Source organism: Polyodon spathula, chromosome 50, assembly GCF_017654505.1.
Source record: "Polyodon spathula isolate WHYD16114869_AA chromosome 50, ASM1765450v1, whole genome shotgun sequence".
Lineage (NCBI taxonomy): Eukaryota > Metazoa > Chordata > Actinopteri > Acipenseriformes > Polyodontidae > Polyodon > Polyodon spathula.
This window is the reverse complement of record NC_054583.1, coordinates 1,025,928-1,044,362: the sequence shown is the minus strand read 5'-3', so window position 1 is coordinate 1,044,362 and position 18,435 is coordinate 1,025,928. Positions and strand designations below refer to the sequence as shown.

The 18,435-nt window shown below is 40.4% G+C and overlaps 2 protein-coding genes across 5 annotated transcripts; both read left to right on the top strand.

Annotated features, from left to right (window-relative positions):
• Nucleotides 1–513: 513 nt before the first annotated feature.
• Nucleotides 514–5,051, top strand: LOC121306763 (CD276 antigen-like). Of its 4 annotated transcripts, none has more exons than XM_041238682.1 (3): nucleotides 514–995; nucleotides 2,831–2,912; nucleotides 3,200–5,051. In XM_041238682.1, the coding sequence occupies exons 2-3, from the start codon at nucleotides 2,833–2,835 to the stop codon at nucleotides 3,936–3,938; spliced, it is 819 nt and encodes a 272-aa protein (XP_041094616.1). In that variant the 5' UTR covers nucleotides 514–995; nucleotides 2,831–2,832; the 3' UTR covers nucleotides 3,939–5,051. The 4 variants fall into 4 exon arrangements, with proteins under 4 accessions (XP_041094616.1, XP_041094615.1, XP_041094617.1 ...); XM_041238681.1 differs by lacking the exon at nucleotides 514–995 and adding an exon at nucleotides 1,024–1,362; XM_041238683.1 differs by lacking the exon at nucleotides 514–995 and adding an exon at nucleotides 1,379–1,652.
• Nucleotides 5,052–11,600: 6,549 nt separating this feature from the next.
• Nucleotides 11,601–17,491, top strand: LOC121306767 (V-set domain-containing T-cell activation inhibitor 1-like). Its single transcript, XM_041238688.1, has 2 exons — nucleotides 11,601–11,674; nucleotides 16,258–17,491. The coding sequence occupies exon 2, from the start codon at nucleotides 16,323–16,325 to the stop codon at nucleotides 16,998–17,000; it is 678 nt and encodes a 225-aa protein (XP_041094622.1). The 5' UTR covers nucleotides 11,601–11,674; nucleotides 16,258–16,322; the 3' UTR covers nucleotides 17,001–17,491.
• The last annotated feature ends 944 nt before the right edge of the window (nucleotides 17,492–18,435 follow it).

Sequence of the window (18,435 nt, the reverse complement as noted above, 5' to 3'; positions counted from 1 at the left end):
CTGCGTGTTTCATATATGGCGGCACCCTCAATAAAGAAATGCCATTGTAACCATGACTACAGGGGCTTCATTCATTCACTGCAGACTTCAGTGACAGTTTTTCTCAAGTGCCAAAGCACTCTTACAGATGCAATTATTAAAAACACTGAACCAGAACAAAACACGAAAGTTCTCGATTTGAGTGGATTTAACAAAGCAGTTTTACCCACTCCCCTGCCAGCTGTAGCTTCAAATCTAAGTCCTACCTCGGTAGAATGTCAGCTCTGGTTATGGTCCTGCACTTACCAATCTCTTAAACGTCCAACTTCACTCCACCAGCTCAGGTATATTAAGAGGCTGTGTGGTCCAGTGGTTAAAGCAATGGGCTTGTAAGCAGCAGGTCCCCGGTCCAAATCCCAGTTCAGCCACTGACTCACCGTGTGACCCTGAGCGAGTCACTAGTGCTCTGTCTTTGGGGTGAGACGTTGTTGTAAGTGATTCAGATGCATAGTTCACAGGCCCTAGTCTTGTATCTTGTTAAGCACTTTGAGATGGTAGTCCGCAACAGAAGGCGCTATATAAAAATTATTTATTATTATAAACCTTCCAGGGTTGTAGCCAGCCTCGAAAAATGACAGCAGCAGTTGCCTCTCCTTACAGTTTTTCTAACCGAAGGAAAAAAGATATGAGGAGATTGTTATATGCTGTTTATTTAAATACTAAAGTTTTGTTTCTGAATAAGACACTATTAGAGTTGGGTACCTGAGGTTCTAAATTTGCAGGGCCTGCGTGGTTCCCTTTCAATTCGGACACAACCACCAGTGACATAATTAATGGGATATGACACACTCGGTCCTGCCCACCAAGGGAATAAAGCCATTCCTCTCTTTTCCCTTCTCAAGACCTGTGTGTTTCGCTGAGCACGTTGATATAAAACACCTTCTCCAGTCGACTGCATTTCCCCTGCATTCGCGCTGAAAGCCGGCTCGCCCCTTCCTGGAGAGAGGACTACTGCTGTATGTTTGATTTATTTTTTGTATTTTATATAAATGGTGAACCGGTCTCCCTAACGCTGTTTGGTATCTTTGTATGTTGTGCTAGTGAGTATTCTGATAATGAATTGTTTTTTAATTAATTAAAGTAAAGAAAGGATTCTTCTGCCTTACCTTCTCTGTTAAACGGTTACAGTGCTTATGTTCACCCTTCATGTGATCGGGCTCGGGAGAGTTTAAGCCCAAAGTCACTTCAAAAATAGCCTAATTTTGTGTTTTAACGGGTGGGGTGCACCTTCCCGGTTACAACAGAAAGATTCACTGCTGTAAACCTGACCCTGCCGGGAAGACACAGAGCTGCAGATCATGGGTTCAGTGAAGACGCGTGGGGGTACGTGTTGTAAGTCATCCACTTTTTGTGGACAGATCTTAAATCTTAGTTGTCTTCAGTGACAATCCTCCACCGGTATCGTTTTTGCTCGCGTTACTTAAATGAGACCTTTAGGAAACATTTTGCTGCCTTCAGGTGTTTAACAAACGTATTTGAATACGGAAGTGTTTCAGTTGACTGCTCCTCGATCTGTATTATTACCGCTCGCTGTTTTTTTTTTTTTTTTTTTTTTCCCTCGTTAGTTAAACTGGTGTCTTTAAGATAAAACAAACAAACAAACAAAAAAGCCGGTGAGTATTTTTTGTCAAAATTGTGTGTAGTATCTTTGCGATTGTGTTTTCGAGCACGACTAGTATTGAGGGGATTGCGCAATATCGACCTCCTATTTTCAAAGCAGAAATAATAACAATAAAATGTGGAAATTACCAAACCAGAAGGGATAATGGGGGGGAAAAAAAGAGGGAATGTAAAAAGAAAAAGAACAACCCAATATGATCAACGAATTGGAAGAACCAAAACGGGGCAGTGCGTAAAAAAGGATTGAGATATGATGTATAAACACTGCCACAATGTAGATCGCAAAGGATCAGGGGCTAAATGGAGCAGTGTAGCCCGGGTACGAATTAGGATGGATTATTATTATTATTACATTGCTTATTAATCGGATTATTTTGTGTTATTATATATTTAAAGTTAAGTGCTCCCGGCTACAATGCTCTACCACCCGGCTGTACAGAATTCCTGGGGAGAACCCTGTAGATTTAGTACAGGGCTGTGTATTAAATTAGGGACTCGCTAATACAGGACTATTTCTCTGTGCACTAATTTAGTACCAATTGCAACAAGAAAGGGTGTGGATGGATCATTTGATCCCCAGCTGTAGTGTAGCGCAGGATTAAGCTTTTGAGCGATTGCTTTCAGTTTACTATATATCTAAAGACTGTTATCCTTAGACAAGATTACAGTGTTTTTTTGAGAAACCTAACAAGTTCCTAATTATTCTTTATTTACTTGCGCAAATTATTTACAGAAATTAAATGTGTTTACGCGCAAAGTTTTGCCGTTTTTCTTAAACCAAATTCGCATATATAATCATAAAACGAATGTAGCTGCTTAAAATTTTGTTTATCCGATATTGGTCCTTATTGTTTAATTCACACACAGAACAGATGCATTTGTTTATGTTCAAGGAGTAGCCTATGTAAGGTGAAAATAAAATCAGAAATACTAATTACATATTTTAGGTATAAAAAGGCAGTATCCCTGCTGAGGCCATCTGTAGGCTTTCACAATGGCTCTTTCCTTGTGGGTTTAATTTCATGAAACTTTCCTGGAGTGTATAGTCTATAACTAAGAGCGCTGTGATGTGTAATAATAATGATAAACAGACAGACGAGTCTTTGAATATTGAGTGGCTCCAGTGTGTATGGCGGTATGAATTTGAGATTTCTCTTGTTTGTCGGTACAGAGATGCAGACGGAGCGTGCAAAGAGGATGGACTCTGCAGGAGAAGAAGCGTCCCTGAATTCACCTGAGCTGCCCTGGAACCAGTAAGACCCCCGATCCAGTATTGCACTCCAGGGTTTCTTTTCTCTTGGCTTCAATGCGTGCCCTTCTCGTCCTGCTCTCTGCGCTCAGTTTGATGCGTCACTTTCTCCTCTTCTCTTCTGTTTCAAGTTTCTACTCGCTATTGAACTTGTTTCATTGGCACCGGATCACATCAGGCAGCCTGGGAGCAAACTGCCCCAGTGAGTGTCCGAGTCACAAATGTGCTGAAACCTGCGTGTGTGTGTCTCTCTCTCTGTGTTTCTGAACTGTTTGCTCTTCTCCTGTTCAGGCTCTATTTGAAGAGAAGGACCGAGTCCAGGATCCAGTTAAGGAGGAGAGTGTGCTTCTCTGGCCCTGCTGCTGCTGCTGTTACCGGGGTATTGGCAATCCTCATACTGGCTGCTGGCAGGGTCAGCGGCAGTGAGTTTGTGACAGTCCCGAGCTCAGTGAAGTGTACTGAGGGGCAGGACTGTATCCTGAGCTGCACCTTCAACCACACAGCTGGAGGCAGGGATGAGCAGTCAGGTGTGATCTGGAGAAGAGCAGAAACACATGACATCGTTCACAGGTACCATGACAACAGGGACCGGCTTGCCGATCAGCCCCTTCAGTATGTGAGCAGGACCAGCCTGTTTGATTCTGAGCTGCAGCGCGGGAACGCTTCACTGCTGCTGAGGAGAGTCAGGATGGGAGACTCTGGAAATTACAGCTGCTCAGTTTCTATATCTGGGAGGTTTCAGTCAGGCCAGACTGAGTTGTCAGTGGTACCAGCTGACAACACAACAGCACTGTATGTTCCAGCTAAACCCACAACAGCGCCAGACTATGTGGTCTACTTGTGGGTTTTAGGTATACTTGGGTTGGGTCCCATTGGATTCATCATTTATAAAATGAGAAGAGGCTGTTCTAACTTCTGGCAGAATATGAAATGTGCACGTTGTCATTGCTGGAACTCCAACAATGCTCGGAGCCGTCCATCACAGCAGATGGAGATGGAGAAATTGTCAGCTGGGTGTACTGAACTGTAGCCTCTTTATCAGGGCTGCAGACAGTTTTGATATTTGCAGCTAAATTGTCTTGTAAGTTTTGCAGCAGAGAGCCGACTGCTGCTAAATTATCAACACCGCCTGCTCTTCAAAGAGTTTAAAAAATAAAAAATAAAAAAAATTCAACATATCTACAGCGCCACGATTTAACGTTGCTGCTGCGACGAGGCACCCTGGCGCAAATCGCCAAATTTGCACCCCTGTGTATGATGCAAGCCTCAATTCGGCTGCTATTTTAAAACATGTTAAAACGAAGCAGCATCAACACCTGTTTATCTATAAGTAAAAAAAAAAAAAAAAGAAAATCTTTAACTTCTGCTGTTGTGATCCACTTAAATAGTGCACTTAGAAATGTTCACTTGTAAAAACTGGTTGGACAGTTTGTTTTATTTCCAATAGTTGTAGTAAACAAGAACAGTGAGAAGGCTCCAAAAGTTGACTTGCGCTACGGGGTGTGTTTTCATGAGGGAAAGGCCATCCAGCATGTCTAGAATGGCACTGTGTGCTCGTGTTTTTAAAACAGACAGGCCGCTCCCCTGCACGGCTCAACACACCCTGATACCGCGTTCAATGCCTTCCTGTAAATCATTACCAATCAAATCCATCCATTTAAAACACTTGCACACTATAAATATATAAATATGTACAATGACTAATAAATGCCACTACATGGCTTAGAAGCCGAAGAAATTAAATAGCTCATAGAACACAATTGCTCCCTTGAAGTTCCACCAGTCTTAAGTTTCTCCAAACGTCATAAGCTCCTGTCCTCTTCTGAACAGTCCCGTTTCAGCCTAGAACACTGTTGTGCAATGCACTGCTGTACAGCACTGTTGTGTGGTACTTCACATGGAATGGATGTTGCATTTTTATTTAGCACAGCTGAGAACTGGGCAGTGAAGTTGTTTTATATTCCTTGTGTTTCTCTGTGTGTGTGTGTGTGTGTGTGTGTGTGTATATATAACATAATTTGAACACTGTGAAGCAAATGTATTTTTGGGGGTAAAATATAACTACCTTGAAGACATTAATAATTTTGATAAATGCTGTACAATCTTTAGTATTAATGGGGTAGGCATTAAAAAAAAAAAAAAAAAAAAAAAAAAACCTTCCATTTTATGAGGTTTCACACCTGTCTCTGCAAATCAATTACGTTGTATTTTAACATTCAATTCTTAAACTCCGTGTACATGTTAAACTTCCAATATAAAGCCGTATATATAAATAAAATAAGGAAATGCATTAATAAGTTATAAAACGGTTAGTTTAGTATTATAGGCTCCTTTTTTTTTTAGCAGTTGCCTCTCTTAGTGGTTCCAGTTGCATTTGCAGCTGTATTTACTTTGATTTGGCTGCAAAGACAACAGGGCTAGCCAGAGATTGGATCATGTTTGTTGGGTTGGTTTTTATCGGAGATGTAGTTGTTAGTGGAAGTTTGAGGGGAGGCAGGCAAGCTGTGCATCAAAACGTGTATATGTGTTCGTACGCATTCAATTTAAATTGAGTGCGTGTTTCGTATTTTTTAATGCAGGTACGCAGTTTATCTGGACCCGCTGCTGGTAAGGAATAGTTTCAATGGGCTCATCCAGTCGATGTTTGCCTGTTAAACAGGAAACAGGAGCTCATTAACACCAACAACAGAGCGACCCCAGCCAGCGCGAGCCGTCAAACAAAGCAATTCCAACTCTACCTCGCATAGCTGCTCTCTCCTCACACTCGCTTCTCAGCCGGGAAGCGAGATGCCTCTGTGGCATCTCAGCCCTCAGGTGGGCATTACGTTCTCATAAGAACATAAGAACATAAGAAAGTTTACAAATGAGAGGAGGCCATTCGGCCCATCTTGCTCGTTTGGTTGTTAGTAGCTTATTGATCCCAAAATCTCATCAAGCAGCTTCTTGAAGGATCCCAGGGTGTCAGCTTCAACAACATTACTGGAGAGTTGATTCCAGACCCTCACAATTCTCTGTGTAAAAAAGTGTCTCCTATTTTCTGTTCTGAATGCCCCTTTTTCTAAACTCCATTTGTGACCCCTGGTCCTTGTTTCTTTTTTCAGGCTGAAAAAGTCCCTTGGGTCGACACTGTCAATACCTTTTAGAATTTTGAATGCTTGAATTAGGTCACCACGTAGTCTTCTTTGTTCAAGACTGAACAGATTCAATTCTTTTAGCCTGTCTTCATATGACATGCCTTTTAAGCCCGGAATAATTCTGGTCGCTCTTCTTTGCACTCTTTCTAGAGCAGCAATATCTTTTTTTTATAGCGAGGTGACCAGAACTGCACACAATATTCAAGATGAGGTCTTACTAGTGCATTGTACAGTTTTAACATTACTTCCCTTGATTTAAATTCAACACTTTTCACAATGTATCCGAGCATCTTGTTAGCCTTTTTTATAGCTTCCCCACATCTAGATAACACACTACCCTATTGCTGTGGGTGCGCTTCTCAATTGCCACCATGCCCGTCAAAGTGGACGTGTGTTCAGTGCCCATTCAGCTGTAGCAACTAGGGACACCATCTGCACACGCCCAATGAGGAAGGGTTTGGATCCAGCGGGGGAAAAAACACAACCCTTTCAAGCACAGGGATTTCTACGGTGCGTAATAATGCTGTCTCAAAAAGACTGCGGAAAAATAAAATCAGGTCATTATTCTAGAAATGTTTACCAGCCATAAACGCAACACCACGCCTCTGCGTTTTGTGTGTCACAGGCGGGAACGATATTTCTACGATATTAACGAGTTTAGCTTGTGTTAAGCTGTGTAGAATATATGCTATTCAATTTGAACAATTTAATTAGGCCTTTTTGTAATTAGTGGTTAAAATAAAACATGTTTTTGTTACTCATTCTTGCAGTATCTGTAGCTTTAACATGAATTTGTCTAAAGTCTTGCTAGATGTTTGTATTTTTATCAGGATGGGAACAAAAACAAAACTTGTTTATTATGCTGCGATATCTTGTTCTTTGTCAATCCGACTTTAGATTAGTTGCCGTTCGAATTCATTTTATCAGCAGACAGCCATAAACAAACTCTGCAGAGGCAGATGTTTGCCACAAAACTTATTTTCTGACCCTGCGGGCACAAAGGTCACCAGCAAGGAATTAGCCAAACGGGAAATAAGTTAAAATAAGTGTTTCCATTTGAATTAGATTTTCTGTGTTTCTGTACTGTAATATTTTTTTTTTTTGGTTATTATAAACAGGCAAAGCTTGCTCTTGTCCAATTTTAATTGAATTTGTTTTCTTTTGCATTTTTATTCAGGGTAAATTTGTGTGTTGTTTCTGTTCAAGTATATCTCACTTCAAGTTTTCCACTAAGTTATTTTAATTCTGGTAGCCTCTTTGTTACTGTACTGGAATATTAATGTTTTATTTATAAAAAAAATTCTCAAGTATATTTAATAAATAATATATGTATAATGTTTCTATTCTAATGCAGTCAAACAACCATTTTAGATATATCTTTTTTTTAATGTAATGTTGAAGATTTGTTCTCGTTTTTGTTCAAGGTATTCAATTCTTAAACAAGTTATTTTATTTCTGGATGCAATCGAATAAACAGCCATTTAAGATTTTTTAGATATCGTTGAGGGTTAGAATTGCATTTATCCAGGATCAATGTGACTGATTATCTTTTTTGTTCAGTGTCTCATAACATATCTGCTGCTAAGAGATTATTTATGAAGGGATACAGCAATAAAATGTCTTTTAAAGAAGCCTGCAGCGTGTGTGTGTTTGTAGCTGTGTAATGTGTTCCACACACAGGCCTGTGTTACACAACCTCTGAAGAGACAGTGAAGACTGTCTTCCTGTGAAACGTTACCAGTATGACAACAATCTAAGCCATCTATTTTTTTTTTTTTTTTTAAGTATTTCTGCAATTACTAATAATTGCCACTAGATGGCGCTGAAGCCCACAATAATCCTAATGCCGAAATAAACACGCAAATAAATCACAGTGCGAGTATTTGACAGTGTTAGGGATTTATTGAGATTACCTTTGTGGGTGTAAGTGTTCTTCAATAAAACAAAAACATTGTCTAAAATTAAAGAAAAAAATGATATTTGACCTCAAACCCCAGATTCACCATTCCTGTATTCACAGCAGTTCTGTCTCTCAGAGGAGGCACGTCTCTGTTATAAATGCCTATCTGCTATCAACCACAGTGCTAGCAGCAGCAGATCACGTGATCGAGCACAGGTTTTAATTGGAGGAACCCAGAGAGTTTTTATCCATCAGAGGAGACCCGTCCCCTTCTGAAGCATTACTTTACTGAGCATGCTCGATTCTGAGTGAAATGGTTAGAGATTTTGAGCAGAAAACTAAATCCATCATAACGGCAGGAAAATTTAAAAAAGCATCTGGGACGGGAGACAAACATCTGCATCGTTGCTCGATAGCGTAGAAAACCCACAGACTGTTTAGTCCTGTTTTCCTGGAAGGAGAATCCGCCCACTAATCAACACATCGTATCGAAACACCATAAGAAAAACTCCATGTGGCTAGCACTTCTTCTTCTTTGACCTCTCAATCATGCATGGCAAGGCCAAACAGGGAGACAGCCGCCTTTAGAGTCTGGAGGAAGGGCTACCCTCAGCCATGGATTCCCTAAGGTTTCCCTCTACCAGCGAGGAGGGATCCTTACCTGAGTGCCAAGCGGTTCGTATTTAGTTTCTGCAGGGTGTGGGTCAGGCAGGAGAGGCCAGGCTCTCCCTCAGTGCATTTCATGCGCTGGAAGTGTAGTGTAGCTCCATTCCATTGGTTACTGCACAGTCCAGAGTTTATAGTATACACAGACGGACCGCCAAGGAGAGAGTCAAAGGTTAGCCTAGATAGGAAGTGGAGGGTTCAGTGTGTGTAACAGAAGCAGCAAGGACAAGCACAGGCCCATTGATAGATAACTCACTAAGGGGTTCGTGTGTTCATTTATAAGCCCGGGTCCCTTGATACTATATTTGGTGATGAGGAAACAAAAACCCCAGCCCACTAAAAAATGAAAAAAAAAGATGGATCTTGTTTTAATCAAACCCAAAATGCACGCTTCGGGCTTATCAGCATGTTTTGAGTTCAGTCTGGCCACTGATCCGAACTCCTTAAGTTCTAAGTGGAAGAAATGGATTCGATAATTTTCTCATTGCTTCCAATGTTAAAGACACAACAAGAAAACGTGCAATGCTACTGCACTATGCCGACGAACGAGCATGTGAGATATTCAATACGTTTACAGATTCAGGGAATGCCGATGACTGCAACAAAGCAGAAAGTGAACAACTATTTCTTACCTAAAAAGAACATTGAATGTGAAACCTATGTATTCAGACAAAACAAACAGCAGCCAGGAGAATCACTAGACACATACCACACAAGACTAAGACCATTAGCAGCCACCTGTGAATTACACACATAGACAAAGAGCTCAAATCACAAATCTTTTTGAGTTATACATCTTCCCACGTCAGGCGAAAAGCATTCAGAGAAGCAGACCTTACTTTAACTGATCTGTTAAATTTCAGCAGAACCTTAGAAACCTCAGTGGGAATAGAAAAAGTCAAGTTGACTGACAGCAGTTCTCCAGACAGTGCAATAGTATACCGTGTAACTCAGCATAGAAGGCACACACAAACGAACAAAGCAAGCAGCTCTGCAATAAATAATAATCTATGTTTTAACTGTGCCGGCACATATCCACATAAAGGAGGGCAATCATATTGTCCAGCCAGAGGAAAACAATGCAAATCCTGTGGCATACAAAATCATTTTGCAAGACAATGCCGTTTAAAACCACAAGAGGGCAGCAAATATACATAGAAACAAGGCTCAGTAAACCCTGCGACCTGTACTGAACAAAGTTGAAGAGGACTCTCAAACCGAAGATGCAGACCAATACAACAATACATCCAGCACTTATAATGAATGTGCACACATGATATGCAATGTTACATACCCTAAACAACCGCTAACTACCGCCACTGTCAAAAACACACCAGTGAGAGCAATGATTGACTCAGGAGCAAATGTCAACCTGCCAGATCAGGGCTTCTCAAACTCGGTCCTGGGGGGACCTCCTGTGGCTGCTGGTTTTCATTCCAACCGTGCTCTCAATTACTCAACTAGACCCTTTACTGAACTGATAATGTGCTTAATTAGACCTTTTTATTTGTTTTCAGCTCTTGAACAGTTTTGCATATTTCAAGTTGGCTATAACATTTGATAAGTAACTTGAACTCACAGGGCGAGGCATCCACACACAGGCGGAGAGTAGGTGCTAACACAGCACCTCTCGCATTAAAGCATAGCGCCGATACCGCTGTACAAAAGGGCTTTTTGCGTATATAAGCAAGGAGCGTATATCGTGCTTACGTCTTTGTATGTGATGCCTACTCGACCACAGACAACAAGCTCCAGAAGACTAATCGTATTGAATCCAGCGAACGTTTTGCATCCCAGCATGTTTGAGATCTTTCATATCGGACATGCCGACGCTAACGCCGCTTATATAAAAACACGTGCATTCATTACATTAGTGTAAAGAAATCGGAGAATGTAACGGGGTGAAAGGTCCGAGCCTACCCCTCACCCTCTGTCACATCACGTTCACTGGTACCCGGAGATATTTAAACGGTCACTGGTTGCGTTCACAGGTATACGTGTTCATTGCTGCACTATACAGCACACTCATCACCACTGATCAACACAGACTAGCAGGTTGTATCAGTGACCTTATAAATCTCTCCGCTCCCCTCCTAAGGAAAGACACTGCATTTTATAAATCCCCAGCCTACTCCTAACAGGCTGAATTATTTAAAAGATATTTGCATCTGGGATGATTTTATACAAAAATAAAACTGCTAAGTAACTCCCGGGAGGGGCACTCGTTCTTTTCGATCGGGGGGGGGAGGGGGGGGTTGGCCAGGCAGAATACCAGGACAAACTAAAACCACAACAACATGCAAGGCAATGAACATCGCTTTTATTCCGACGTGTGGTTAAGAACATTTAACAAATAGGACAAGTCCAGAATACACAGTCACGGCATGGGGTTTGAACTGATCGATAAATCAATACATGTTCAATTCTAATGAAAAACAAAGTGCAGTGCTGCTTGAGACAATCGCGGAGACGGGGTTTACAAACACAACAACAAAACCACTACTTTAAAAACTCCCGGTGTCCAGCACTCCTCTGAAACCCCAACGCCTTTAAAATACTAATTTCTAAAACAGTAGCAAACACACACACACGGAGGGAGAAGCCTTGCTTTAAATCACTTTTTTTTCCCAACCCACCGCCAAAACAAATCAGTGGAATTAATTCTCTGCTCCTGACCGTGCGCCGTTACAATTAACATTTATACTTTTACAATCAAACATTCATCTATTTAACGTTAAATATGTTTATTTATGCTTATTTGTGTAACCTGCTTCAATGCTGTTTTACAAACACGATCATCTAACTATTATACTAGTCCTTAACTATGACTAGTGAAGACTGAATTCGCAAACATGAATATCATCACATCAACAATGTAGCTTCGTCTCCTTTTGAAAAGCCGAACAAGTGAGTCACTGAGAGGCAGAGCTGCCGTCTTACATAACAGCATGTCAATCATTGGAAACCTTGTCCCATCCCTTAAAAAGGAGGGGCAAAAGCCCGTCCTAAAAAGTCCATAACACAGGCAGACAGCACTCAGATCGTGTTCACAAGAGTCGACTTTAGGTAAGCGAGATAATAATAATAATAATAATAATAATAATAATAATAATAATAATAATAATGTACATTTCCAAAGGGAATGTTGCTTTTCTGGCTACATGTATCAATTCATTCATTTCGTCCTGTATTAATGCGTTACATTGTGTCTTTTAAACGGCCGACAGACAGTCATGTGTCAGTGAAGACAGAATAACGCCGGATAGGAACGGTGTACGGAAAGCTAGCTTGGAATTAAAAGAAATAAATAACAGAAAATAAACTTCAGATTGCGGAATTCGCGTATTCACATCACGCAGGGTGCAGGCCTCGCTGTACGTGTGAGCGAATTCGTACAAATATCAGCATGTAAAAATCATAAAGAACCGGTGAGCAAATGACAGGAAGGAAGGAAGCTACTGCACTAACAGGTAACTATGATGTGATAGGTGTTACAGAAACGTGGTTATCTGAGAGTGATGGGGACGAATATAATATTTGTGGGTATACACTGTATAGGAAAGACAGGCAGGACAGAAGAGGAGGAGGGGTAGCGCTATACATAAGAAACAGTCTTGAAGCCCAGGTGTTAAACCTGGACAAAGAAAATAAACCCGAATCAATATGGGTCAGAATAACAGACAAAAATTCAAAAGGCATAATAATAGGAGCATGCTATAGACCGCCAGATTCAGACGGTGAGCACAATAATCTGTTATACAATGACATTAGAAATGTGTGTAGCAAAGGAGAAGCCATACTAATGGGGGATTTCAACTTCCCCCAAATAAAATGGGAAAACCCGGTGGGTAGCGCGAAGGATGAAATAGAAATGGTGGAAATGACAAATGACTGCTTCCTAACACAATTTGTGAAGGCACCCACTAGAGGGGAGGCATGCCTTGATTTAGTCTTTTCAAATAACGAAGATAGAATAACTAAAACAGAGGTCAGAGAACCACTGGCAAACTCAGACCACAACATGGTCTCATTTGAAGTGTTTTTTAAATCCCCAAAAGTAAAGACTAAAGCTAAGGTTTACAATTTTAGAAAAGCAAACTATGAAGGTATGAAACAGAGACTAACAGAAGTAGATTGGAGTAAAATAGAGAAAACACCCACAGAAGAAGGATGGTTGTTCTTCAAAAATGTAGTACTAGAGGCGCAAAACAATTACATCCCTAAAGTAGACAAATCTAAATGTAAAACTAAATTGCCAAAATGGTTTAATAGATCAATTAAAAAAAATATTCAGCGAAAAAAGGCACTTTACAGAGCATTAAAAAAGGACCAAAAAGAAAGTACGCAGAAAGAGTACACAGAACTGCAAACGCAAGTCAAAAAGGAAGTTAGAAAGGCCAAGAGAGAAATAGAAATGAACATTGCTAAGGGAGCTAAAACCAATTCCAAAATGTTTTTCCAATATTACAACAGCAAGAGAACATTCAAAGAGGAGATTAAATGTTTAAGAGATACAAATGGCAAAATCGTAGAGGAAGAAAAAAAAATAGCAAATATGTTAAATTATTACTTTTCACAAGTTTTTACAAAGGAAGATACTGACAACATGCCCCACATGTCATCCAGTTCCTATCCAGTTTTAAATAACTTTAGCATAACTGAGGCAGAAGTGTTAAAGGGACTAGGAGCTCTTAAAATAAACAAATCCCCTGGGCCGGATGAGATCCTCCCAGTAGTACTCAAAGAAATGAAAGAAGTAATTTACAAACCGCTAACCAAGATCATGCAGCAGTCTCTTGACACAGGGGTGGTACCGACAGACTGGAAAATTGCAAAAGTAATACCGATCCACAAAAAGGGAAACAAAACTGAACCAGGTAACTACAGACCAGTAAGCCTGACTTCTATTATATGCAAACTTATGGAAACTATAATAAGATCCAAAATGGAAAATTACCTATATGGTAACAGGGTACTGGGAGACAGTCAACATGGTTTTAGGAAAGGGAGATCGTGCCTAACTAACTTGCTTGATTTTTTTGAGGATGCAACATCCATAATGGATAATTGCAAAGCATATGACATGGTTTATTTAGATTTCCAGAAAGCTTTTGACAAAGTCCCGCACAAAAGATTAATTCTCAAACTGAACGCAGTTGGGATTCAAGGAAACACATGTACATGGATTAGGGAGTGGTTAACATGTAGAAAACAGAAAGTACTGATTAGAGGAAAAACCTCAGAATGGAGTGTGGTAACCAGTGGAGTACCACAGGGATCAGTATTAGGTCCTCTGCTATTCCTAATCTACATTAATGATTTAGATTCTGGTATAGTAAGCAAACTTGTTAAATTTGCAGACGACACAAAAGTAGGAGGAGTGGCAAACACTGTTGCAGCAGCAAAGGTCATTCAAAATGATCTAGACAAGATTCAGAACTGGGCAGACACATGGCAAATGACATTTAATAGAGAAAAGTGTAAGGTACTGCACGCAGGAAATAAAAATGTACATTATAAATATCATATGGGAGATATTGAAATTGGAGAAGGAATCTATGAAAAAGACCTAGGAGTTTTTGTTGACTCAGAAATGTCTTCATCTAGACAATGTGGGGAAGCTATAAAAAAGGCTAACAAGATACTCGGATACATTGTGAAAAGTGTTGAATTTAAATCAAGGGAAGTAATGTTAAAACTGTACAATGCACTAGTAAGACCTCATCTTGAATATTGTGTGCAGTTCTGGTCACCTCGCTATAAAAAAGATATTGCTGCTCTAGAAAGAGTGCAAAGAAGAGCGACCAGAATTATTCCGGGCTTAAAAGGCACGTCATATGCAGACAGGCTAAAAGAATTGAATCTGTTCAGTCTTGAACAAAGAAGATTACGTGGCGACCTAATTCAAGCATTCAAAATTCTAAAAGGTATTGACAGTGTCGACCCAAGGGACTTTTTCAGCCTGAAAAAAGAAACAAGGACCAGGGGTCACAAATGGAGTTTAGAAAAAGGGGCATTCAGAACAGAAAATAGGAGACACTTTTTTACACAGAGAATTGTGAGGGTCTGGAATCAACTCCCCAGTAATGTTGTTGAAGCCGACACCCTGGGATCCTTCAAGAAGCTGCTTGATGAGATTTTGGGATCAATAAGCTACTAACAACCAAACGAGCAAGATGGGCCGAATGGCCTCCTCTCGTTTGTAAACTTTCTTATGAAACGACCTTGTAACTTTTTCATTAAAACAGTGTAGATAAAAGCAAACATGTATATATATATATATATATATATATATATATATATATATATATATATATATATATATATATATATGAGTTAATTACTGAACCTAACACAAAACATTGTTTTTAAAGTAAGTAAGCTTTTTCATTCGAGTAAGATCACGGAATTCTAGCGTGCCTCAGTGACCCGTCAAGTCAAATATTGTGTCACATCTAGTACAATAAAAAACAATTTTTTTTGTTCCTGGGTAGTAAGTGTTATTTCCTAATTGCTTATGCCTCAAAAGTATAGAAAATGGCTATTATTCCCCACAAACTGCTTTTGTGACCAGGACAGCGATATTTCAAAATATCACTATTTCCAGTGGGAAAACGGGCAAATGTGTGTCTTTTCGTTCACATAAAGTCAGAAAAAAACAACATATGAATCCAAATGAACATGTATTTATACGAAAGTAATACAAAAATGACTACAAAAGATTTAGAAGTGAGTAGTTTTTCGAGATTTACGATTATACTGCGAGGCGCAGAAAGTACTTCATGACAAAAGATCTTTTTTTTTTTTTGGTTTGTTTGTTTTTATTTTTTTCTAAATTAAGACGTTTTCAGGCATTTTGGAAAATAGTATATTTTTATAAATAGTATATGTTCTTTTAACCTGTCTTACAAACACGTTGTGTTATATTATCTGTATGTTTGGTTTATTTCAACAACATCGGCTGTCAAGCTGCTGGTCAGGTTGGCACCTTTTGTAGTCAGCGGGTAACAGCGCAATAATCTTGCTGCTATGGCAATCTTTCACTTTGTCCAGTGACTCGGTCAGAAAGCCGTGGCTTCTTCAGGTAAGGTGACCTTGCAAAGGTTCTGAGGGCGTGGGCTGAAACTCGTGATCAATACTGGAACAAAAAAAGGGTTCTTTATTTCAGACACAAAATAAATGTAGTTAAGCACAGTGGTTGTACTGGAATGCAGATATTTATTTCAGCCCAGTTTAAGTTTGCAACAGTATACCTACCCAGTTTAACCTATATCTATCTATCTATCTATCTATCTAAATCTTTCTATCTGTTGTCTGTCTGTCTGTCTATCTATCTGTCTATCTATCTATCTGTCTGTCTATCTATCTATCTATCTATCTATCTGTCTGTCTATATACTGCATGTATCAATCCATTTGTGTCACTACCACATGTGTCCTCCCCAACACACCTAAGGTAAGAGAAATTATAAAATAACATAAAAATACACTTTGCTCTTCTTTGTTTAAAATGGTTCTCTAACACATTTCAGTTTAGCTGTAGTCTTGGAGCTTTGATCTTCAATTGAAAATGCCTCACAAACTCAGCTTTATCTTCCTTTCAAGTCTGAAATGAAAACCCTGATTTGACTTATTTATTTATTTTTGCAGATGGTGAGGGGGACCAGGCACACTTGCTGAACTAGATTTGCTCTTCAAGTATCCAGTTCCCCACAATGGCAGCCCTCTGCCTGCCTCTGGCACCTGCAGGCCCTGCTGGTGCCTGGGTGCTGCTAATCCTCATAGTGGGCGTCGGCAGCAGTGCCCTTGTTGAGGTTCAAGTCCCAAACTCAGTGAACTGCACTATAGGACAGGACTGTATCCTGAGCTGCACTTTCAGTTATAACAATGACATGAAGGATCTGGCTGTAACGTGGACTTGGGTGAAAAAAGTGGAGCACACCGTTCACAGTTACTATGACAACACGGACCAGCTTACCCATCAGTTCCCTCAGTATGTGAGCAGGACCAGCCTGTTTGATTCTGAGCTGCAGCGCGGGAACGCTTCACTGCTGCTGAGGAGAGTCAGGGAAGAAGATGCTGGAGAATACAAGTGCTATATTAATGGTCGTATGGGCTATGGGGCGAGCCGTGAGTTAGTCCTGTTCCCAGCTGAACCCACAGCACCAGCTGGTCCAGATAAACCCACACCACCACCACCAGCTTCTGCAAATAGATACCAGCGCTGGGGGCTCGTCGCATTGTTCGTTATTGTTTTATGTTTGTTTTTGTTTAAAGCTTGCGCTGCGCTGATGGAAATTTTTCGTCGTGTCTCCCGGTGTGCCGATGAGGAGAGACAGAAGCATCGTATCGATGGGTCGGCCTCTTCGGTTTCTGATGATTACATTTCCTGACCCTTTGATTTATTATGTTTTTATCGAGAGGGACGAGGTTCTTTCACAGCAAGTGCATCTCCGTCCAGCGTAACATTCCAATTTAGAATGCTGCGGCTTTAACGCTGTCCGCGCAGCGTAAAACTGACAAAGTCTAAAACAGGCTGCATTCCTGTCTTTGGGCATCTGGCATAAATGTAGAGGTGTAACATTTTATACCTTTCTCTCCATTACTCACAGATGATTTTGCTAGTTTGACCAGACTCTGATACAAATAACTTGAATCTGTCCTCTACCAATCTCCATAGTTATCCTGTTTTAAGAGCTGATGTACATACAGCAAGAGGGCTTGAAATGCAAGGTGCTGATGTTACAACTGACCCCAGTACAATTGCGAGTGGTGAGCAGAGGATACAGTGAATAATTGGGCATTACAAAATTGGGGAAAAAAAAACCAGGGTAAAAAATTGGCAACGACTAAATTAAAAAATAAATAAATAAATACCTTAAAGATTGTATTTATTTGGTAAATTATTAAATTGTAGTGATTCGCATGATTTCAGGATAAATTCAGCAGTTCCTGTAGGTTCCCTCTGCTGGGTAGTGCATTTCAAAGCAAAGACTCAACCACGAGCACCAAGGCGCTTTCAAAAGAACCCCAGGCCAAAGTTGTTGAAAGGTACAGACCAGGGGATGGGTATAAAAAAAATATATCAAAGGCCTTGAATATCCCTTGGAGTATAGTCAAGACAATTATTAAGAGTGGGAAGGTGTATGGCACCACCAAGACCCTGCCTAGATCAGACCGTCCCTCCAAACTGGATAACCGAGCAAGAAGGAGACTGATCAGAGAGGCTACCAAGAGGCCAATGGCAACTTTGCAAGAGCTTTTATGGCCAAGACTGGTCAAAGTGTGCATGTGACAACAATATCCCAAGCACTCCACAAATCTGGCAAGTATGGTAGGGTGGCAAGAAGGAAGCCATTACTCAAGAAAGCCCACCTTGAATCCCGTTTGAAGTATGCAAAAAAAAAAAACACTCAGGAGATTCTGTAGCTATGTGGCAAAAAGTTTTGTGGTCAGACGAAACTAAAATGGAACTTTTTGACCTAAATGCAAAGCGTTATGTTTGGCTCAAACCCAACACAGGGCACCACCCAAAGAACACCATCCCTACTGTAAAGCATGGTGGTGGCAGCATCTTGTTATGGGGATGTTTCTCATTAGCAGGGGCTGGGGCACTTGTCAGGATAGAAGGTAAAATGCATGGAGAATGGTCAAATATTGCCAAATCTAGGTGTACAAAGCTGGTAGAGACCTATCCTAACAGACTCACAGCTGTAAATGCTGCCAAAGGTGCTTCCACCAAGTATTAACTCAGGGGGGTGGAGACTTATCCAATTATGGAGACTTATCCAATTATGGAGTTTTGTATTTAATATATATATTTTTTCT